The 23,980-nt window shown below is 36.6% G+C and overlaps 2 protein-coding genes across 4 annotated transcripts in view; one reads left to right on the forward strand and one right to left on the reverse strand.

Moving 5' to 3' along the window:
• LOC116169994 overlaps window positions 1-13,723 on the forward strand; it is a 26,152-nt gene extending 12,429 nt beyond the window's left edge. For 2 of the 3 annotated variants that reach the window (XM_031486222.1, XM_031486223.1), the window contains exons 3-7: window positions 110-926; window positions 981-1,385; window positions 1,605-1,727; window positions 11,933-12,119; window positions 12,177-13,723. In XM_031486222.1, coding sequence (XP_031342082.1) covers window positions 110-926; window positions 981-1,385; window positions 1,605-1,727; window positions 11,933-12,119; window positions 12,177-12,357 — 1,713 coding nt within the window. In that variant the 3' untranslated portion in view covers window positions 12,358-13,723. The remainder of the gene's footprint in view (window positions 1-109; window positions 927-980; window positions 1,386-1,604; window positions 1,728-11,932; window positions 12,120-12,176) is intronic. The other variant, XR_004145144.1, reaches the window with a different exon arrangement.
• LOC116169995 lies at window positions 13,011-15,732 on the reverse strand. The gene is made up of 3 exons (XM_031486224.1): window positions 15,227-15,732; window positions 14,027-15,176; window positions 13,011-13,969 (listed from the first exon to the last, which is right to left on the reverse strand). Exons 1-3 carry the CDS (start codon window positions 15,232-15,234, stop codon window positions 13,031-13,033), a joined length of 2,097 nt encoding a protein of 698 aa, XP_031342084.1. The 5' UTR covers window positions 15,235-15,732; the 3' UTR covers window positions 13,011-13,030.
• Window positions 15,733-23,980: the final 8,248 nt, after the last annotated feature.

Raw genomic sequence — 23,980 nt, forward strand, 5'->3', positions numbered from 1 at the left:
GCGCTAGGCACCACTCTGTATTTATGCATTCTACTATAACATTTTGTTTTTAAACATGACTTCTGCTGTGAGTTCTAATTCATATCTATATCACACATTTTGTTTACAGAAAGAAAATACTTCTATCTCGCAATGGGGCGACAATATTAGTGAATCAAGTGATACATCTCATCATGAGATGGAGATTATTAATCAAATCATAAATACACCTGCAATAAACTCTGATGATGACAAAGATGACTTATTAAATTCAGCTGGGGAAGAACGAGACTCCATGTACAATAGAAAATTGTGTTCGATTTACAGTAAGTCGTTACCAAGTATACACTGTCATGCACTTTCAATGCGCGAAGAAACGAGGTGCTTAAATGAGAAAAGTAGGCACACATTAGATGCGACATCAAACCTAACAAACACTGTCGAACTGAGTTTATCTGCTACTGAATTCGAAATTAGGAAGGCACATTACGTGAGGAAGTTGAACTTTTACCTCAACTCGACATCAGGTTCCAATTGTGACCTTTCAAAACCTAATCTTGTAGAGAGTGATAGCGCAAATATTTCAATGGATTGGAATGGAAGCCGGTCTGATAAGGTTCAGAATTCGAAGATCTCATTACGTGATGAACCAACCATTTTTGAGACTGAATCCGTTCAGGCGAATGCAACTAATATTACCCCTGCCTGTAATGACCAAAACATTAGCATAGTTTCTGTAGATAATGTAGTTTTTAATGAAAAGACTGATTCTGATAACGATAACGAAATTCCTTTGACACACTATGAGAAGTTAGATCACTCGTACTGTAGTACAGAATATGCAAATGTCTCCAAGAACGGCCAGAACTTCAATGAAGTTTTGAACTATTCCTGTAACAATGCAAACAGTATTTGTAGCAGTGATGTAATTTCAATAAGCGATGAAGGTAAAGACATCAGATTTTGATTTCTAGTGATAATTTAAATTTTATAATTTGCAGAAATAATAGGTATACAATCATCAGCCGAGTCAGATGTATCCCATGCATCTGAAGATTTCAATATGTCAAACTGTAGTATTAGTGATGTCAGAGAGATTAACAAATTCACATCTTTTGATAATGAGAACTATGTGATTGATAAACAAGATTTAGGGCATGAGGAGTCATTTGTCAAGACAGATGATGAGAGCAACCTGCTGACTGACGAAGAAATAAATGAAGTTGGAGAAGATACATATGCAAGCACAGACAGTGAAAATTGTCTGATCAAAGAAGATACAGATAAAGTGAATGAACTTAGCTCCTGCGTACCATTAAAAAAATCGGTATTACTAAAAGAAGGAAAGGCCTGGCGTCGGTCACTGTTGCAGCATCGTAAGCTATCTATTCTTCGCACTACTCAAGGTAATGGTTACCATAGCAGCTAAATTATAGATAAATATTTCAAAATTTGTTGTCAAATTTTTTTTCTCAAATTAAATTTCATTGATAGATGCTTTTTTGTGTGCATAAGAATGGCGCTACGCCTTTTGAAAAGGGTAAAAAGTTGCATTAGTACATTTGCTTATTCATTATTGCGGATCACAAAGAAAGGATTTTCATTTACCTACACTTTATTTACAGATTGTACGAATTCCCCCATAATATCAGAACCGTCAAAACTGTTTCGAAGATCAATACTTTCTACTATCCGTCAGAGTATTAACTCTTCGCTTTTTGAATCAAGTCAATTAAACACCACCATCGGTAAGTACTAATGAACTCCATTTTATATGATAGGATTGTAGTCAAACTGGCTAGTCTTTGATTGTATTATAGACATAGATGAGTAATTTTACAGCGGTATAGGATATAAATGGCAAAAGCGTCCATATATATTCTTCTTACTTATTTACACCAAAAAGTGCTTAAACAAGAAAAAATATCAGTATCGATTTACTGTATGCTTGAAACAATTTGTTGATTTGTACCACTCTAAATTAGTATTTAACTCATCTGTGACATTTATCTCAAGTCCCACGTTCTACTTAAATTTCAATGAGGTGCCCTACAAATTGTATAAAGTTTTTTTAACTGCTTTTCATTGTTATCAGTCCTCTAGATCAGGGGTCGGCAACCATTTGGTAAGTGTGGGCGAATGTGTAGTTGTGATCCGTGTGAGGGGCCGCCGGGGGCTTTGGGGGGTACGAGAGGGGGGTCCGGGGGTCCTCCCACGGAAAATTTCGGAAAATTTGAATTCGAATTCACAGTTTTAGCGCCCTAAATTGGTACAAAACAGTTATGTTTTATGTAGTAATTTGCGTTGGAGCGACAGCAAAAAAAATTAAAATAAGCTACTACTTGCAAAAGGGATAGATTAAGAAACGTTGAATGCCGTTGTAGGATGGAATACTTCAAGTCCGTTCTAATGCAAGTCGCAATTTTGCCGTTCATTTTCACATTATTCGAATGTAAAAGTCGGGCCATATATTTAGTAAAATTTAAAACACTTCGCGTGCCACTAAGACGCGGCGTGCGGGCCACAAGTGGCCCGCGGGCCGCCAGTTGCCGACCCCTGCTCTAGATAAATGTGAAGTGTGATCAGTAAGCACCGAAATTAATAAATTTTTTACAAGTCAGACCTGCTACATACCTAACATTCATCCATCAAACACTTTGAAAGTATGGTCTTTCAAAATAATGCTAACAGGCTGCTACACTTCTGTTTCATTATTGAGATAAAATATGAATTTATCAATTTTTTCTCCAATAGGATTATGAAAATACTGAGGACTGGGCCGTCCGAAGCTCATATTTGCTTGTATTGCTTTTGCTTTAACAGTTCCACCAGATTCTGAGAATCTTTGTATTAAACTCTTTGTCCCATCATTTTTGGAAACACAAGGTGCCAGTCAGTATCTGCTGTATTTTTTTGCCAGTTTGAAGTGTATTTCTACCTCAACAATAGCATCCAATTTTGAAGTATAAATTTTTCATTTTCACTTTTGTCTTATCAAGTTGTAAGCAGGATTGTTCGAATCTTACCTACTTATGATGCTGTCTAAAGTTCTTAGTGTACAATCTCAACAATAAAAGAACACCAATATTGAGTATAAACCGAAGGTATGTTTGGTTGAATTGCCAGTTTTGCTACTTCATTTAACAGCATTCTATGTAGAAGGCGTCTGACGATGAATGGAGGCTACCTATACTTATCTAAGGTTGAGTGGAAGAGCAGACACGGATGATATCCCTGTCTGAACTCCGCCATTTAGACAGGCTCTGTATAGAAATTGTCTATTAAAGTCATTTATTATTATTGTAACGTGATTTATTAATTCGGGTTCGATTTATATCAATATTTATTAAACAAAACTAAAACACTATAAAATCCGTACAATTTATATCGATTATTTATATCACACACTTCGAAATTTATATCAGCTTTTCGCGCTCTATGTGTCGTTCGCGCTCGATCTCGTTCGATAGTAGACTGCCGCGATGTTCGGTCCGCAACCATTTATACACGCAAGCAATGTAAGTCCAGTACATTCTCGAATACGCGTAGAAAATTCCAGAGTGCCAAAGGCGACGTCATGTCTGCAGCATTTCCGTTACACTGCCCCCTTCTTAATTCTGGACGTCTCGTTCAGAAACTGCGTTAGTATTACTTTTTAATGCCTCGTGTCGGAATCTGCAGTCAGAGCCTGCTCGACAAACACCTTTCTTGAAAAAGTAACAGTCCACAGTTTTGCGGAGGGTCGTCCCCTGTGGGTTGAAGCAGCATACTGTAATTCGAACGCTAGTGTTTCTAAAAATCACTTCGATCATGGTTCGCACTATTTTCCAGTCCAACCCATCTAAACCACATCCAATCTTCGGGATCGCCAAGCTATTTATGTCATAGTATGCCATGAGTTTCCTTAAGCTTTTTAAAGCAGACCAGAGGTTTTCATAGGTGGGTTTGCCTTCTGACGTTTTCTTTGAAACCAAGTAGAACAAAGAGCGTTGATTATCTTCCAAGCGCAGTACTTTACCCACTCGTGGTCTTTGCTTTAACAACTCGTCTATTCTTCCAAATCTTTTCCGGAATACGGAAGCTATATCTCTACCCATGCGAAGGTCTTCGGCGACACAATGGGCGATGGAAACGTTAACCGGAAGCTCAAAAATATTTTGACAAATTTCCTGAGTAACGCCAAATCGAGCTTTCTTCCGCTGGGCGTAATTTGACATAAAATCGTTAAAGTTTGGCTCGATCCCAAAGCTGCGTTCCTCTTCTCGAATACCTCTAACTTCTTCGTTGTTGTTGGATCCGGCATATCGTGCGAGTCGATTAATGTGGACAACTTTCGGTTTTCGGTGGTTCATTCTGATACGATATATCACGTCATTATTTTCTTGATCACCTCATACGGACCTTCCCATTGTCTTTGTAGCTTGGGAGAAAGACCCCTTCGTCTCTGTGGATTGTGCAGCCATACCAGATCTCCAGCTTCAAAAGTTTCATTGGCCGAGCGGAGGTTGTATTGATTTTTCATGCGATCGCTGGCAATCTGAATATGACTTCTAGCCAAGTCGTGAATGTCGTTCATCTTCGCCTTTAGTTGGTCAACATAATTTTCACCTGCGACATATTCTTCATGGGGTTTACGCCCAAACTCGAGATCACATGGAAGGCGTAGCTCACGACCCAACATAAGGCAGGCAGGAGTCCGACCCGTGGTCTCGTTGACGGCTGATCGATATGCCATAAGGAACAGGTGGAGGTACTGGTCCCAATTTTTCTGATGTTCTGCCACGACTTTTGAAAGATATTTACCCATCGTTCGATTCATTCTCTCTACCATTCCATCTGACTGAGGATGCAAAGGTGTTGTTCTGGTTTTATTGGCTCCTACCAATCGACAAACATCTTGGAACAAAGCCGATTCAAAGTTCCTTCCTTGGTCTGAATGGATTTCTATAGGAACACCAAAACGTGTAAAGAACTCCTTTACCAACACTTCTGCAACTGTTGCTGCCTCTTGGTTTGAAATGGCGTAAGCTTCAGTCCACTTTGTGAAATAATCCATAGCGACTAGGATATATTTATTTCCGCCATCTGTCTCGGGAAACGGTCCTGCGATATCGATAGCAACTCGTTCCATCGGACTACCAACGTTATACTGCCTTATGGGTGCCTTCTTCTTGGAAACTGGTCCGTTTCCAGTAGCACATAACTCACATTTTTGACACCATCGCCGGACATCTTCTTTACGGTTGACCCAATAGAATCGTTCACGTTTCTTTGCCAGTGACTGTATTGCTTTATTGACCTTCTCTTCCACTACTTTACTGACCTTTTCTTCTACTACTTTACTGACCTTTTCTTCAAAACTTTCAGAGCCACCTTCCTCTTCGATGGTTCTTACTCGGCTCTCACTGCGAGGTTCCACCATACGTACTCGCGCACTTCCATGACTAGCTTTCTTGGCGGCTTCGAATTCTAACGCATGGGCCAAAGCTTTCTCTATTTTGTCGTGCCTAGCCAGTCTCAAAGCCTGCTGGGCATCTCCATCACGAACGGCATCGATAAATGTTTGTACAGCCAGTTGATCAAGAAAGCTCTCCGGTGCCGTAGGGTTTGCCAATCGAATCAGTCTAGCGATGTCCGCTTCAAGTTCCTGCAAACTTTCTCCAGGTTTCTGCATTCGGTTCTTGACTTGGGCATAGTAAACTTGCTGAAGGTGTTTATCGCCATATCGCATTTCGAGTCGCGCTACTATTTTTTGGAAGTTCTGTTGATCCTCGGGGATGGTCCGCAACACATCCAGAGCATCTCCTCTCAGAGCAAGAATCAGGGCTGTAGTTTTGTCTTGAAGAGTTCATTTATTTGCCGCAGCCGCTGCTTCAAACTGTCGAACGTACGTGGTCCAAGGAATCTTACCATCAAAAGTAGGTGGCTTTACTCGGGCTTGCTGAACGTCGCCTTCTACTCTTGTATTTGTGTCTGGGTCGACCTTCTTGTAATGAGTAGACTGTGGCACCTCAAGAAGACGGTCCATCAGTAATTCATCTGGGGCACTACTAGTACGCTCTTCCGTAGTCAGTCGCAAGAATTGCTCGCGCAGCTCTTCATACTTGTGCTCAATCTCAACGAATGTTGCTTTAAATGTTTTGGAAACTTCCGTAATTCTATCTTCAACTTTTTCTTCAATTGATGTAGAGACTTCTTCGATAATCTTTCTAGAATTTCCTCCATCTTCTCGAATTTCTCTTGAATATTTCTAGAATTTTCTTCCATTTTCTCGAACTTCTCTTCAAAATTTCTAGAATTTTCTTCCAACTTCTCGAACTTCTCTTGAATATTTCTAGAATTTTCTTCAAAATTTCTAGAATTTTCTTCCAACTTCTCTTGGTTGCTTTTCATTTCTTGTTGCAACACCTGTTGGCCATTTTGGATTTGCTGGAGCAACTCGAGCATCGTTTCTTCCATTTTAGCGGCAGCAGATCTTGTTACAGGCATACACAAGCACAAGCACTTAATTTAATCTTACTTTTAATTAATTTAATTAATTCCACTCCTGACACCAATGTAACGTGATTTATTAATTCGGGTTCGATTTATATCAATATTTATTAAACAAAACTAAAACACTATAAAATCCGTACAATTTATATCGATTATTTATATCACACACTTCGCAATTTATTATTCCGCGCTCGATGTTTACGTCCGTACTCGATCGGTAGTAGACTGCCGCGATGTTCGGTCCGCAACCATTTATACACGCAAGCAATGTAAGTCCAGTACATTCTCGAATACGGGTAGAAAATTCCAGAGCGCCAAAGGCGACGTCATGTCTGCAGCATTTCCGTTACATTATTATTATTATTATTATCTCAAAAAGAAGATCTCACTCACTTCCGAAGCTTGATGCCAACTGGTTTATTTTTAATAAGCAGCCTAAATATTATATTTTTTTTAGTTTCTATGTTAAATTCTGTAATACATTTTATGTACATACAAATTTAGCCGTTTTTGACATATTTTAATTTTTATGTTAAAAATGACTTTTAGACCCCTAACGTAATTGCCCATCTTTTCTACACAAGAGCTGCTACGAGCCCTAACACATAAATGTTCGGACACTCAAAATTTTACAAATGTTGTAACTTAAAAATCATTGTATGTTTATTTATTTTAATTGATCGATGCCAAAGGTATCCCAAATCTCTTGTCACTTTTCACTCAAAGAAGCAATATTGCGTTGCGGATGAATATGGCAAAGTTTGCTTCATTTTGTCACACTGTTCCAATGACATTGAGATCTGGACTGCTTGAGGGCACCTCCAAAACACTATTATTGTGGTCTTGTAACCATTTCTTCCATTTTTTCCTGTGACTTGATGCTCCGTCTTGTTGAAAAACAAAGTCTGCATCAGGTGATAATGTCGCAAGGGAAGGCAATCAACTTTGGTCTAAAATTGCTTGATATTTTTGAGCATAAACATTACCATTTGTTAAGTGCAATTGTCCCAGCTCATTTGCAGACATACTGCCCCACACCGTTTCACCACTGGGGAATTTTACAGAACGCTTTAAGCAATCTTTGTGAAATGCATTGTTTTTCCGTTTGGATAACTCTTTCTCGATTATCGCCTACATTGATATCAAATCGAGATTCATTACTAAAAATGATTTTTACCAGTCTTGGTAAGACCACACTGGCCGTTCCGGAAGCCAATCCAACCTCTTCTTTACTATTTTTGTGTTTTAAAGATGTTCTTCTTTCGCCTATTTAAAAAAGTATTTTCTAATGCTCAATCATTTTAACCTAAAGATCAACTTACTTTATAAAAATCTAAACCTGATTTGTGGATCCACCTTCGACAGGTTTAGGTAGAAACATGAGCATTTGTTACTTCGTTCCATTTTACCGTAGGATTCCGTACTGTGTCTCTTCGTCCAGATTGCAAATGGTTATCAGCGCTTTCTGCATTCTAGGGGTAACTGTTGGCCGTCTTCCTGTGTTGTTTCCTTCAACTTCGATTGATGCTGTTTTCCCATATACTTTGTTACAATATCTACCACCGTGGACATTGGCAAATTGAATTCCTGACCTAATGTCCTAAAGGACTTTCCCTTATGAACCCTATTTAATTATTAATTGTCGAATTTCTTTCCGTGTTGCTTTGCCATGTGCCATTTTTCTTTTAACAAAATGTCAAAGTGTGCTGACAAGTTATAAAAATTATAATTTTTTTGGTTTTTATCCTGTTACCTAGATCAAACTATCAAATATATGTGGTGTCCGAACATTTATGTGTCAGTTAATTTTGCTGGTTTTCTCATTTTTATGTTGTGAGAGCATTAAAAAAATTGTTTTTTTGGTATTAATTAAACATAAACAATATACTTATAATACATATTTCTATGTAAGATATCTGCGGCTTTATTGACATTGGACTGGTTTTATTTTTTTTTAGGTTTTATTTTAAAAATGCTAGATGTGCGAACATTTATGTGTTAGGGCTCGTATTATTAAATTGGGGCTGGTTTCTCTTTTAGAAGAGATTCCATTTTAGTAGACTATACAGTATACAGTAAGTGGTTTCAGATTGTGTGCAGTTGTGATTTTACACAACATGTCCAAAATATGGCAACCTATGTGGGGACACTATAGTTTTCCTTTTCATCAATGAACTCAGAATGTACACAAAATAAAACTCATGCGGGACAAAGGAGAGGTAATCGAAACGTGAGGAAGGGTTGAAGGATAAACAATGGAAGATCAAAGAAATCGTGCAGTGCAGGAAGTATAGGTGATGGTGGGAGGCAAAGGTATAGAGTATAGAAAAAGGTGTAGAAGAAGTAGACGAAAAGGGTGAGCGTGAGAAAAATGACGTAGATGTAATGTTGAAATGAGATTTGAAGAAATCGTAAAGATGTAAATGAGGCTTGAATCTGTCATGATTTGTGTAGGAGATGAAAAACAATGGAGATTTAAATTCGGATAGATTCAAGGTTTTGCAGAGTGCGGGAAGTTTAACTATATAATTGAATATCGATAGAAATATTAGAGTCTATGTTTATGTAATATTAAAAGATTTGATTTAGAATTTGATGATCTTGTGTTGTGATTATGTGGATCTAATATTTTTTAAACATTGCACTGCTTTTGTGAATTTGTACAAGTGAATGTAGGTATACAAACCTGGTAACGTTAAAATGTTTAAATTTTTGCCAATAATAATCCTACTCCCCTCCTCCCCCCCGCCGCAAAAACCATACCAAATTGGGGAATAAAACAAAGATGGTACGCAATAACTAGACCTGTGACGAAATTAATGGACTAGTTTAATCGTCTAAAAATACTTCACTGGAAAGTTTATTACCCAAAGCATTTATATGAGTGTGCATCAATGTAAAAGCCCAGCACTTTTACATATTTGTAGTCAAGGTGGTGCGGCAATACAACGCGTTACAATAATTGTTCAGAAATAGCTTTAATGTTTGAGCATCAGGAGTTTTAGAGGCCTTCTGGGTATTGTTTTCAATCAGAATGAAAATGATCCTCCCTCCAGCTGCACTCTGCACGGACGCGAATTCTAGTAGTGTTATTGGAGAACCCTCCACCCAATAATGCAGCCATCATCAGCTCCCGACACCCTTTGAGCCGGCACTGTCAACATCCTCAACAACGAAGCACGTAATCTGTTTGCGTCACAGCAACCCCTTCCGACTTCCTGCCTACAGACGCTCCGCGGAGAAGCAGGCGGTCATCACCCGCTAGCAAATGGGATAATAAAGTCAAGTTCCTTAAGCTACAGCTCACAAGTCGTCACCAAGAAGGATGACAAGCTGAGGTCCTGCGTAGACTTTCGCCGCCTGAGCGCTATTACATGGATGAATGTGGCAGATTACCCGTCATCCAGGAAACGCTATGAGACCTAGAAATAGCAAAGGTGCTGTCAACGCTAGATCTAAAATCAGTGTACTGGAATGTTCTGATGGAAGAACAATCCAAACACCTGACGACCCTTTCAACATATGGTCAGAAGATACAGATGAGCCTTCCAGAAGCGCTCAGACACCCACTAAAGTTTCACAGGTCGGACTTCGGAAAACTATTCCGCCTCCAGACAGAAATAAGCGGGCGCGGAATTGCAGCAGTGCTCTACCAGGAAGACCAAAATTACGAACGAAAGGGATTTTTATGAAAAGAGATAGGTAAAGGGCAAAAAAAGAATCTCCCATCACAGTCTTGCTGATTCAGTAGGATCTGTTGGTCGTGGGTGTTTTGATGACAAATGAATGTAAAACATTTGATTTTAAATTTTCCTTCTAAATTTATGTAAAAGTATAGACTGTGACTCGTTATTATTTTTCTTTTTTTCTCCTCTATCTCATTCCGTATAAATGCAATATGGCGCCCATTCGAATTAAGAATGTAGTAGCTTCTATATCTGGCGTGCGATGGAAATTCTAAAAACAGATTCAGATTCTCCCAAAAAAAGATCCCATTGAAACTGCTAACGGGCACCGTCTATTTCCAACGAAATATCTCGGTTATTTTCCAAGTTTTTTCAAAAATTTCAAAAGCGTGTTTTAGTCACAAAAAGGGGCAACTTTGGCTCCATTTAACCTACACTGAATCTCTCACCGTTACGGAGATCCCAATGGTGAGCCACGAATTTGAACCAGCCTGTACACTTGCCCTTGACTAGTGGATCAGACGTACGTTACTATAGAAAATTTAATTCTTTCTTTTTATTAGAGAGAAGATTGTAAAATTTCAATACTATATGAAAACACAAAATTGTTTATTATTTTTGCGTTGCCAAACAACGCTAATACAGCACAGTCACTTCCCCACAGTTACTATACGTGAGCTCAGTTGAAACTGACCTAAGGAGTTTTTCGTAGTCATACGAAGTATTACAGTTAAAAAATTTAGTTTCAATATTTTCATGTTCAAAGATATCTAGATACCAAATATTTGTTGTATTAAAATTAATAATTTGATGTTTTAACTGACGCGAATTTTAACAAGGGCATACCCAAATAGTTAAATTCCATTCCCAGATATGTTATGGATCCTGATGATGTAGCTCTGAAATTTAGACCTTGAGTTTATTTGGAAGAAATTTTTGTTTTGGTCCCAACTACCAATACAATTTTTTTGGCATGCTTAATTGGTACATCATGTATTTTACCCCAAAGCTTCTGTCGTCGACGGCCGCCGGTGACGGTCACTGTCAAGTGTCAACGGCGGACCACTGCACTCCGTTATTTATTATGGACGTGGTTCCCTTGGGGCCCGTCAACGGCGACCGCAGACGGTTCCAGCGAAACCGTACATTAACGGAGATATAGTGGACTAGTGGTTAGGTAAACATAGCAACAACTGTCACAAAAATCTTTATCACGCATTTGACGTATTTCACATGCGAACGGTCATAAAAATTGTAAATAATATTTTTAAACCCCTAGTATGTAAATTTGACCTGCTTTAGATCGAATTCAATATAATCAAATTTGCGAAATAGCTATCAAGGGTCAGTGTTGCACAACTTCACCTAACACATGAGACGCCACTGAACCTCAACCCTATTCACAAAAATGCTGTCGACGTTGTAAATGAATTCATTTTCGTAGTACGTTCATTTGTAAAAGTTGTGTGAGGAATTATTATTGAAAACAATTAGTAACTATTTAGGTCTGAGTAGTAATTTCTAAGTAATTACCGGTATATCATTACTCGGAAAAATTCGCATTTGTCATCATCAGTTTATGAGTGGGGTGATTCAAGGTTTACACGTCACAGATATTGCGAACATATAAATAGAGGTTAAAACTTAAAGTCCATCTCATTGTTTCAAAGTTTGGTGTAAATCGCGTTGTTTATAAAAAACGTTTATGTTCTATACGCTGCAAGAAGAACTTTTGCTTAACTTTAAATGCCTGTCTTTAACAAATTCGTTAGAAACTGCGTATGGTCCGGACAGCACAACAGAAACTTTATACCAGGAAGAGAGTATTGGCGAATCGCTTCACTTAACCAGGAATAAGTCGATCTATGAGGAAACGCCTTATGAACGGGCGAGAAATCTCGTTCTAAGAAAATGTGGCCAAGAGAAACCTCTACCGTTCGAAGAATGTTATCCGTCAACGTAAGTTTTAATGGTACTCGGAATGTAGGATGTTATCTAAGCGTAAATGTGTCATAGAATTTTACAACGATGTCGCAAAATCGGCGAAGGAGTATACGGAGAAGTGTTCTTGTACAAAAATTCGGATGGGTTTGGTACCGTTATGAAAATTATACCCATAGAAGGAAGCCAATTGGTAAATGATGAACCGCAGAAGAAATTTCATGAAATTCTCTCTGAAATTGTTATTGCAATGTAAGTATTTTTATTGATTTTAATCACATTGAGGTTACTGTTGTGTTGCGTATTACAAATTCGTTAAGTATAAATCAACAAAAGTTACTAAATATGATTTATTGTGGTATCGGTTTTGATTTGTTACAGTTACCCTAATAGAATTATGAAATGTATGTAAACAATGCCAAATGTTTGTTCTCTTTTATTAAATAATAGTCAACGTTATTCTATGCTGCATAAGACAATATTAGGTTCCTATATAAACCTTGATATAAACATGTGAATGTTTATAAATAAAGTATATTATTATCAAATAATTATGATTGAAGACATATTAATAGTTAATACTGTATCATGGCAAATTGTTTTTTAACTTTTGGAGTACTTCAACCTGCAAGCAGCGCTGTTACTCGATGTCAAACTATCGTACCAACGGTTTAACAAAAATGTACTGAATTTCGCTGCAGTGTACTAAATAGATATTTCAATTCTAAATTGACTTAGTAATAAAATTTTTTTTTTCGTTAATTCAGGAAGAAAATGACCGATTGTGTTATTTTGGAAATATCTACTATCTAGGGAATTTCATGTCATATAATGTGGTGGTAGGTACTACCTAACAATGAAAAACTTCCCATTTGTTGATACATTTATTTTAGAAAAACATTTTGGTATTAATTCAATATATTGTTTTGTTAACAAATTTTGTAAGTTCTAGGATCCCACAACATAGTTGATCCAGATTGTTTTACTGATATTTGAAGATGCAAAATTGCTTCAACAGTTTCCACTAATAATGAATTTCTAATATCGGTTTTAATTAGGAACATCTGAGAGAAAACTCGTTCCACCGTTGCAGAAGAGTGAGGTGTAATTAAACCTACAGTTACCAATTCCATTAAATTTCCATATATAGGCTCACCTAATTCGTTTTTTGTTACATTAACAGCGGACCAAAATTCTTCTAAATTATGGGAATGTTTGTGCAACTCTTTTGATTCACTAAGCAATTGCCATTCCTGGTTTACAATGTCATAATTCAGGTTAATGTCTGGAAACAAAGTGAATCCTTCAGTTAATGATAATTTTGTCCCTGATAATGCAACTTTAGGTACAAAGTTACTAATAAAATTTAAATGTTTGTCCTTAAAATTAAACCTTCTTCTAATTTCTGTACATAATTCTATATAAAAATCTAAACATCTTAATCTAAAGGAATGCAAATCATTATTAGTAATATCATTTTCATTGAGATTTGACAGATATAGTTCAGCATTTGCACCAAAATAAATCGACTTAATATCAATATAACTACTTGGCTTTTTTATGTCGATATCGATTATTTCTTGCCTATCCAAAATCTCTTTTTTAATAAAATATTTGAGAATCGTTTTATATAAAGTGCGTAGTTCCTCCAACAATATAGGTGCCTTAGGTTTCTCACTTTGCAAATCTAGATTTACCTTATTAATCAATGAAAGAATATGTGACAAAAATAACAAATATAATTTATAAATTGGATTCCTAAGGGCATTTAATATTGCCTTTGCTGTTGGCAAATTATCTTCCAAAGAAGCACGTTGGAAGTATAAATTTAAAGGATTCCATTGCTCCAATATTCGATCAACCACTGCCTAAAATGATAACGTTAATTAATATGAGAATAGCATCGATTTAACTGTAAAACAAACCTGCAATGATAACCATCTGGTTTGACTGGGGCGTAAAATTTTGTGTGGTTTTTCATTGGCAAATACTTGGCACTCTTTTAGCTCATTTAGCCTCTTTGATGAATGTGCAAAATAAGCATAAATGTCTCTCGTAAATTGCTCAATTGTACTTGGCAACTTTTTTGTAGCTTGGCTAGTACATAAGTGCAACGAGTGACAACTGCAACCAATTACAACTATGTTTGGACATAGGGTTCTTAGAAGTGCTTGTACACCATTTATACTTCCTTGCATCACTGCAGCGTTATCGGCTCCAAAAGCTACCAAGTTTTTGTATGGGATACGTGAAGTGTCCATAATGTCTTTTAACACATTAAATATGGATTGTGCAGTTGAGCTTTCCAATTCAACCAGTCCCAAAAAATTATCCACAACTTTATTATTTTTCCAGTATCGGCAAACAATTGCCAAGTTTTTTTTTGTCGACACATCTGTGGATTCGTCGATGATTATGGAAAACTTTCTTGTTTTTAAATCATTGATGAGGTCTTGTCTAAGCAATGGAGCAATTTTCTTTACAATTATTTCCGTACATTTATTCCTTTTAATTTTTAATGATTTGGCAATTGTAGAATCCGGAAAAATATCTTGGCATAATTGAGGCAAAGTATCCATTAACGATAAGGGTAAATTGTGCTCGGCAATGTAAGCACACAGTTTTACTTCTGCATAAGATATTTTTTTGCTCAAGTGAACCTCATCTTCATTTGGTATTAATAATGATGTAATTTGCGGAGTCTTCTTTGCAGCCTTATATTTCGTTACATGTGATGTACTTGTCTCGTGACGCCTAAGATGACAAACATTTCCATTAATATGCATGGCACAAACTTTACAGTAATTCTTGCCATCCTTAAGCTCGAGCCACAAAAATTCTTTCAACCACTCTGATCGGAACTTCTGCTTGTAACTTTTTTTCTTTTGTCTGTGATGGTCTTCATTAACTATTGTTTCCTCGATTGTTTCTGACTCTGATATGACATCCACATCACCAGGATCTCTATCACGGGACGTAGATGTGGAAGCTACAGGTGCAGTGTTACCGTTACCAGCACTAGGCGGCTCATTTGACACAGATGAATCTCTGTTTCTTTTATTTTTTACCACAAACCTATAAGTTGTATTAAAAGACTAAGTAATTTATTTTTTTTTCATACTTACTTGTCCATTTCAAACAAAAATCTAACCAACTGCGTGCTGCGCCCACTTCCGTAAGTAGGTACGAAAATAAATAAGAAACTTAATAATAAACAAATTTGAAAACACTGACTGGTTCAAACGGGTTGCGATTCGCGGCAATCTAATAAGCGGTCTGGGTGTAGAAAAGCGCAAGGTAAGTATTGCGGACAGCGAGATAGTGTCGTACTCTGTTTTTCTCATTATAGAGATAAGAATTAACTGATGAGTCATGGCAAAGAAGTAAACAGGTCTGTAGACTGTATAATATTAATAGGTATCATAAATTTTGACGTGAACGGTGAAAGGAGGACCTTCTGTTGTTCTTAGTGCAATAAAATGCTTCAGGCGATTCTAAAATTAGTGTATTTGTTTGCACCCCTAACTGTAAAATTATTTGATCCCAAAGCGTACTAGATTTGTTAAAGGAGTACTAGCGTACTAAGTGTACTTAGAATGTACTATATTTAGTACAATTGTACTAGCAATCACAGCCCTGCACAGCCCTGCCTACAGGTTATGCACATTGCCTGTCTAATAATTAGGGCTGTTTGTGCTGAATAGCGTTCGATTTCACTGTTTTCATTATAAAATGTTTGATTAAACGAAAAAATGAGAGCCAGTTGTTACTACTTTGCAACCAGCTGACTAACGAAGAGTGAAGGGAACGATCTTTTGCGTTATTTATCAGTCTTCGTTGAAAGTTAATAATGATAATCGGTTAATTACATTGGAATACATCGGTTAATTTTATTTATTTCGTTATTGTACTAATGCTAATGTTATCGGGTTATTTCTACAATTGTGTTTCCATCTTTGAAAGTTTATTTAACTTATTTTGTACACGCGGATAATTATATTATTTCTATTGTGACTGATTTACTTATTTATAATTAAAAAACTACAGGACTAAGTATAGCTTTTGATAATTACATTAAGTGATTGATGTTTGAACGAACTATATTAGAAGCGGACAATACTTTATACAGAAGCTCTTACAAGTTTTGTTTAACGTAAAAATATTATGTCCTACACGAATGCGCGATTTTTTAATGAAATTTTATGAACACAGATCTTTATAAATTGAGTAACAAAAAAGCATGTGCACAAATCGAGGCACAAATGTGTCATGTTTATATGTGAAAGAAATATACGTTGGACTAATCTATTTAAAATTAAAAACGGTATCATGAATCATAATCACTGATCCAGAAATGAAAATATTGTGAAGGAACGAGATAGTAGAAACAGGGAGGACTAGTCGTGCGCTGCAGGCTATACTTTGCGTCCGGATGATTCTTATAAAGCGGCTCACGTCTTGGTTTTTATTCGAGAATAATTTATGGACTTCAAGGTAGTAAACATGCCTTGACCATAGCCATATTTGATTTTGTTGTAACATGCGAAACAAAACACGTTTGCCGCCCTTCACACATTAAAACCGCTTGGTATTTTGTACATATATCAGGAGCAGAATATTGGTTAATTTACAAATCTATATTTGTTATCACACAATATAAGTATACGAATTTCCCACAACAGCATGTTTCTGCTAATTATGTCAAAATGAAACCTGATCCTTCCAATTTTGTTCTACAATAGCTTCGGCAAGAATTGTGCTACCTATTGCATAAAAGGTATGACATTTATTTGAAAAATAAACTGTTAACATGTGAAGTTAAGCATTGCGAAAAATCACGCGATTTACCGATACGCTCGCAGATTCCGTAAATGTTTATAATAAAAAGTTTTGAAATTTTTGTATGTATTAGTATATATGTTCAGTTGACCTACGGAATAACTTATTGTCTCGCTTATTGTAATGCGCTGCGCGTAAACATCGCAATTTTTAAATATTGTTAAAATATGGTCTTTTTTGCCTGGCAAACTTTGTTTTGGGTAGTGTATATTTGTAGTTTTTACGAATTAATGGCGCCATTTGTTATTAAAAAATAGTTATTATTACATTTTTGAAAACAGAAAAAAATGCTTTATCAAATGACACAAAAAGTAATAAAAATGACTTCTATAAGAAAAAACAAAGTTGATGATGGTTAACAAGAAAAAACAAAACGCTAGCAAGTGAAAAATAAAAACGATTTTGCAAAATTTCGTTTTTTTCAGGATGTCTCCGAAAGTAGCCGGAATTTTTTCAGTTTCAAAACGGCATTTTGTTAAGCATCAAAGTACGTAACTTTACCAAATTTATACCATCTGCGTATCTCTTACAGTTTCCGAGATCCCCATGGTGACCCACTCATTTGAATCAGTCTGTATAGCCTGAACTGAAAGTTATTTTATTAACATGTGTTATTAATATAGTTGGCCCGGGTTGGCCATATGCAAAAACATATAAGTAGTTGTAACACTGTTCCTGAAGAGGCAAATACATTTATACAGGACATTAGTGGATCAGGACCCTCAAGATGAAGATGAGGAAGAAATGCTGAGGCAAAGGCCGTTAGCTGCAATAAAAAAAGCGAATTAATTTAACAAAATTCAAATTGATTCAAAAAGTCTGACGTTTTTATAAAATTTACTACCTACTTATTGCAACCCGGCTATGGTTTAGTACACACATTTAATGCTTGGTAAATTTTTAATATCAAGGTAATGAAAATTCAATATGACAATATGCCAACCTCGATGCCAACAGTAACAACCGGTAGAGCAGCTTGTAACTCCCTCCCCCCTTTCAACCACAGATTTTGTTCTTACTTCTTTTTTTAGCGCATTTTCCAACGAAGTTGGGTGCGCTATTGAAGCAACTTTCTCTGTCCGTCCGTCCGTCGATCCTTCCGATGCCAGAACTACTCCTAAAGTTTTCAGTATATTTAGTTCATTCTTTTTGAGTTCGGTAGCCTATCTGAACCAAGAAAAAAACTTGACGTTTAATTGGCGCATGCTCAGACTGCAACATTCTTATGGAGATTTTTTACATTTTAACCTCGATTTTAACTATAAGTGGGTTTTAATTAAAAAAAGTAATGCTTAATGTAAAAATCAACTTCGCACATGCGCGGACTCTGCAAAACCAACTGTCTCAGTTACTAAGGCGAGGCTTTACAATTCAAATTATTGCGATTCCGCGCTCCAGAAGAAATAATTTGTGTGAATTAGTGGGAGAAATAGCGAGTTCATCCGATGCAGTAGTCCCGCCTTGATTCACGACGGCGCGCGTCGCCGACGCCCGATTACGAATTGGTCGGATGCTAGTTTCTTTGAAACATTGACAATTGTTTTGGAAGTTTACGCAATTAGCACGAACCGTCTGCTTTACGCTAACCGACTATCTATTTCGCGTTGTTCGAGTTTTGCTATTTGCGTTATCTGGTAATTACCAAATATAATGCACAGAGATAAACAATGCATATGAATAAACGCTATAATAAACATGGAAAATTACGACTATCAGCTAATTAAAAAAATCTAAGGCATATTTAGTTTTGAGTAGATGGCGATATGTAAAAAAATTGACGTATTCCGTTGACAGCATGGGTCATCTCTAATTTGAATAATAAATAAGTATAGGGGATTATTAAGGAAGCCAGGGATTGTCAATCTGTAGTCGAATCGGTTGATGATAACAATAATTACGCTAATCCCGATTTGATTCAGTCAATGGCTTTTGAACATAATTGTGATGTAAACTGTGATTCTGTAGCCCAACCTTCGTCTCACAGTCCCGCATAAAGACCAATTTGGAATTCAGATCAAGAAAGGTAACACGGTACACACGCATGGATTTCACTGTTGATTATTAACGATCCTCAGAGCCTTTATAGTTTTATATTGTCGTCCGTCCGTCCGTGTGCGCTATAACTCTTTTTAAAAGTAGCCAGGAACAGAGCTGTGCAAAGCCCTTTTGCAATGGGCTTCATTCCAAAGCCCTCAAGCCCTTGTAAGAGGAATGGTGAATGGAAAGCTCAAATTCCTCTTAGCACGAAAAGGGCTTAAAATTCCAAAGCCCTTTAAAAAAGGCTTAAAGTTGCGAAGCCTTAAGCTCAAAGCCCTTTGAAATTGAATTGAATTCCTTTTTAAAAATGAATTGAAATCCGTTAGGAAAAGGAATTGGGATTTGGAATTAAAAGAAATTGAAATCCTTGGCAAAGGAATGGAATTCCTTCGCAAAAGGAATTGAAATGTCTAATAAAATATGAATGATTATTACTCTAACAAGTGTTTTTCGTTTTTATAAAATCGTTGAGTGAAGGGATAAAATATAATGAGAATACAGGACCCAGTAGCCGTAACGTAATAAATAAATATAGTTGGTTTGCACAAGTGCTGGTTTGGTTTGCTTGCTTGCTAGTGCATAATTGCATATAATTGTATTATAATTTAGTTAAGGCTCTAGATAGAGGTAGGTACTTACACTTTATCCCATTAGAGAACAACAACACCGCACGCACTAACAGCTCTACGTACTGCAAAGTGCAAGCTCACAAAAATTGGAAATAAAAAATCATGTGGGAGTGGAAGGCATATAAGGAATTGAAGCCTTTTTAAAGAGGATTTCAAGCCTTTTAAAAAGGAATTGAAGCTCTTTAAAGGGAATTGCATCCTTAAAATGGAGTTTCCAATGAAAAAGTGATTTCAATTCTTTTAAAAGGAATTTAAGCTCTTTGTCTGAAATCCAAAGCCCCAAGATCACGCGAAAAGGCTTTAAACGTAAATTCCAAAGCCCTGTTTTTAGAAAAGGCTTGAAGCCTTGGAATTGCAAGCTCTAAAGAGCTTGAGGCTTTCCAAGCCTTTTGTACCAATTCCTTTGCACAGCTCTGGCCAGGAATTTGTTGCATTTTTGGCAACCACGTGTATACAGGGTGTTACACGACCGTTCGAAAAAAAAAATCGGGTTGTAGAGGGCATCAAAACAAGCACTTTTTCCAAATAAACCGAGGGTCCAACGTGTTTCGTTTGGGAGCCACCCCCCAAAGAGTGTTGAAATCTGCATTTCTTCTTTAATTTTTTTCTCAGCAACCATAAGAGTTACAAAGTCGGGTGGCATGTCTTTGAATAGGTTTTTGGGTATGCTCTTTCCGATTTTGCAATTTTTTTTTCAAAATTCCTACCCCTAAAGGGCGCACCCCTAAACTAGGGTGCAAAAAAAATTCTGATTTCGACGAAATTTGGTATCTGGGGGTTTTTTAACATGAAAATCACGAATCTGAAATTAGTTTTTGAAAATTCGAAAAAAAAAGTTCCACTGCAATTCTTGGCGGGACAACGAAAATAGAGATAATTCCACGAAATTTGTTGTGTACATACTAAACGAGTTAAGGAACAAAACTGTCGAACAGTTTTTTAAAATAACTTTTCAAACAAAAGTTATACTCATTTGAATGTTGGTCCTTCGGGTCGCGAAGTGTCCCAAGCCTACTAGTAAGCCATAATTTCGCATGTGTTGGTTGACAATGTCGCAAAAACAAAAGATTAACGGTTTGAGTCGATATTTTGTTATTTGGAATTAATTCGGTCATTAAATGATTAAAAAATTCGATGTATCGATTAAAACACCTACCAAGGTATCTTAAAGCGCTGATCGATTATTTATTATCTAAATAAGGTAGGGGAAAAAGTCAAATCACTTTCCGTATGATACTTTTTCACTATGATCAAAAATTTTCATAATCTTAGGTTGAAAAATAACTTCCAAAAGAACAAAAAAAAGATAATAAACAATCGATCAGCGCTTTAAGATACCTTGGTAGGTGTTTTAATCGATACATCGAATTTTTTAATCATTTAATGACCCAATTAATTCCAAATAACAAAATATCGACTCAAACCGTTAATCTTTTGTTTTTGCGACATTGTCAACCAACACATGCGAAATTATGGCTTACTAGTAGGCTTGGGACACTTCGCGACCCGAAGGACAACATTCAAATGAGTATAACTTTTGTTTGAAAAGTTATTTTAAAAAACTGTTCGACAGTTTTGTTCCTTAACTCGTTTAGTATGTACACAACAAATTTCGTGGAATTATCTCTATTTTCGTTGTCCCGCCAAGAATTGCAGTGGAACTTTTTTTTTCGAATTTTCAAAAACTAATTTCAGATTCGTGATTTTCATGTTAAAAAAACCCCAGATACCAAATTTCGTCGAAATCAGAATTTTTTTTGCACCCTAGTTTAGGGGTGCGCCCTTTAGGGGTAGGAATTTTGAAAAAAAAAATTGCAAAATCGGAAAGAGCATACCCAAAAACCTATTCAAAGACATGCCACCCGACTTTGTAACTCTTATGGTTGCTGAGAAAAAAATTAAAGAAGAAATGCAGATTTCAACACTCTTTGGGGGGTGGCTCCCAAACGAAACACGTTGGACCCTCGGTTTATTTGGAAAAAGTGCTTGTTTTGATGCCCTCTACAACCCGATTTTTTTTTTTCGAACGGTCGTGTAACACCCTGTATACTATGCGATCAAAAATGAGTTGCTGTCGAGTTCCCTTTGAAATTTTTGTTTACATGGAAAATCGTATTTCACTTGAACTTGCAAAGGCGACTCGACAGCAACTCATTTTTGATCGCCCGTTACTTTGATCAAAGCACGTCAAAATCATTATTCATGCATCTAGATCGTTGGAAAAAAGGCTAAGAACATTGGCCCGTATGAATAAAAGTAAGCAAATGCTTATACTTATTCAAAGTAAATACTCGTAACTGCCCCTTCATACTGGTCTGTTTAGCATGGTTTAGCAGCGTTGCACTGCGTCCTGTCCTTCTGCTTAGAAGCGCTGGTAAGTCGCCCAGTGCGAAGTAGCACTTACCAGTATTTACTTTGAATTTTGCAAGTATAAGCATTTGCTTACTTTTATTCATACGGGCCATTGCCACGGCCCACGGTAGAAACGATAGCGCGTGGGGATATGCCGAGAGCAAAGCCGAACGTGACGGCTATGGAGTGGGGACGCGTACTGAACGCTTTCCGACCTACGAAATTGGCATTATACTATCATCGAATTTCCAATTTTTTACAGTCGATAATTCACTAATTGCCAACATAATTTACAAGGAGTGAGTTAAAACATATACAATTTTCCTTTACTTTGAATTTTTTTGATATGACGCTTAGAAGCGTAGATATACGTGTCTGAAAATTGCTCTTTTTGACTCTTTTAATTACAGCAAAATTAATTAAAATTTTTGAATTCTGCAAAGTAATAGACAAATATTCAACTTTATTCTTTGAAACAAAAAAAACGGCACCGCTTTATCTGCTTTACCAAGATAGAAAAAGTGGAAAAACTATTGCATGAAATAAGCCCGGTTTCGCTAGGTAAAGCCTCGCCTTAAGATACTTTATTGAAATTTAGCGGATGAAATAGCAGATTTCATTAATCGTTGTTATTAGAATTACAAAAATGCTTTAACTTATTTGCCTTTTACGCATAAATACTCCGTTCCGAGGTCCGTTCCTATGACCTTTTCGGAAATGTCGATCTATGCATGGAAATTGCGCTAAAGTTTACTTGCCTTAGGGTGAAATAGTATATTTCATTAGGAGTCCGGAAAGCAGACTTTTTCCGTGTGCGCGTGACAAATTCCCGTGTGAGGCGTAGCCGAACACGGGAAGTCATGCAAGTACGGAAAAATCATTCTGGACGTGTAAGGAACGATATTTTTTATTATACTTCTTTTAAATCGATAACATAAAAAACAACAAACTCGCTAACATTTTTATTTTGTAACAGTTATAGAAAATGCGTTTTCATGGTTACTCTCAAATCATTTCAAAGGCGATTTGTTTAATTAGTTTATTTCAGATAACGTTGACGGAACGTAAAAAAATGTCACAAATTCTCAAAGAAGTTTATCTAAATATTCAAACATCTACGAATTAAAACGCAAAATACTTACATATGAAACATTACAACGCATATAGATTTTCTGAAAATTAGTTTACTTCCCTGTAAATTTGTATTTTAAAGCAATATTTTGGGTATTTATATTCAGCGCACGGAAAGAATCAAAAGGACCGGGAAATTTTTCCGTGCGCTAGCCTGGAAAAGGCGCGATACCATTATTTCTAATACAAGTGTAAATAAGGTGATTTCATTGAAGTATAATAAAAATCTTTTTACTTGTCTGTTTTAGTTTGTATTTAGGTGGACTTATTATTGTGTTCAAAAATTGCAAAGACTAGACGAATACCAAAGACAGCTACACCTGCGCGAATTTCGCGAGGAATTTCGTCTGTCCATCCGTCTGAGAGTTTGAGATCTCAGCACTCGGACCTTGTAGAACGTTGCATAGAATGAACTAAATGAAGAGATAATCTCAAATAAGTGTTCGTTTTTGCGCAAGGGCATCCCAACTTCGCTATTTACTTAGATATGTTCATGAAATTTTAAATACTTCTCATAAAAGTAAATCTTCTGATAATAGCAGTAAATCAATTTCTGGCGGATGTTTTTGATTCGACTTTGTATGTGGGCGAGTGATCTTGGAATACGGTCCTGACTTTTTAAATGCGCGTGAAAGCTGAGACGTCGTGATTTTGTTTATTTTGCAGTCATTATCAAGTTCGCTGGTTAGCGGGTTTTGTTGACTATGGAAATTTGGTCAACATGGAGTAGTTATGTATGTCAAGAAATCTCATTGGAGGAAAAAAATAGTTTTAATTGGTGAATAAGGTTTGAGCCACGGAACGGGTATGAATTAAAAATTAATTGTAGTGGGAATTGGGTGGTTGGCAGAGAGCCGTGGAGGAATACGCGTTAAAACAACATACCGTTTG

The sequence above is a fragment of the Photinus pyralis genome, unplaced genomic scaffold, assembly GCF_008802855.1.
Source record: "Photinus pyralis isolate 1611_PpyrPB1 unplaced genomic scaffold, Ppyr1.3 Ppyr1.4_LG4, whole genome shotgun sequence".
NCBI lineage: Eukaryota > Metazoa > Arthropoda > Insecta > Coleoptera > Lampyridae > Photinus > Photinus pyralis.

Bases quoted from the DNA above. Each gene is read 5' to 3' on its own strand.
- LOC116169995 (XM_031486224.1), bottom strand. The intron at 13,970-14,026 runs GTTTGTTTTACA...TTATCATTTTAG, and splicing joins CCAGATGGTTATCATTGCAG to GCAGTGGTTGATCGAATATT.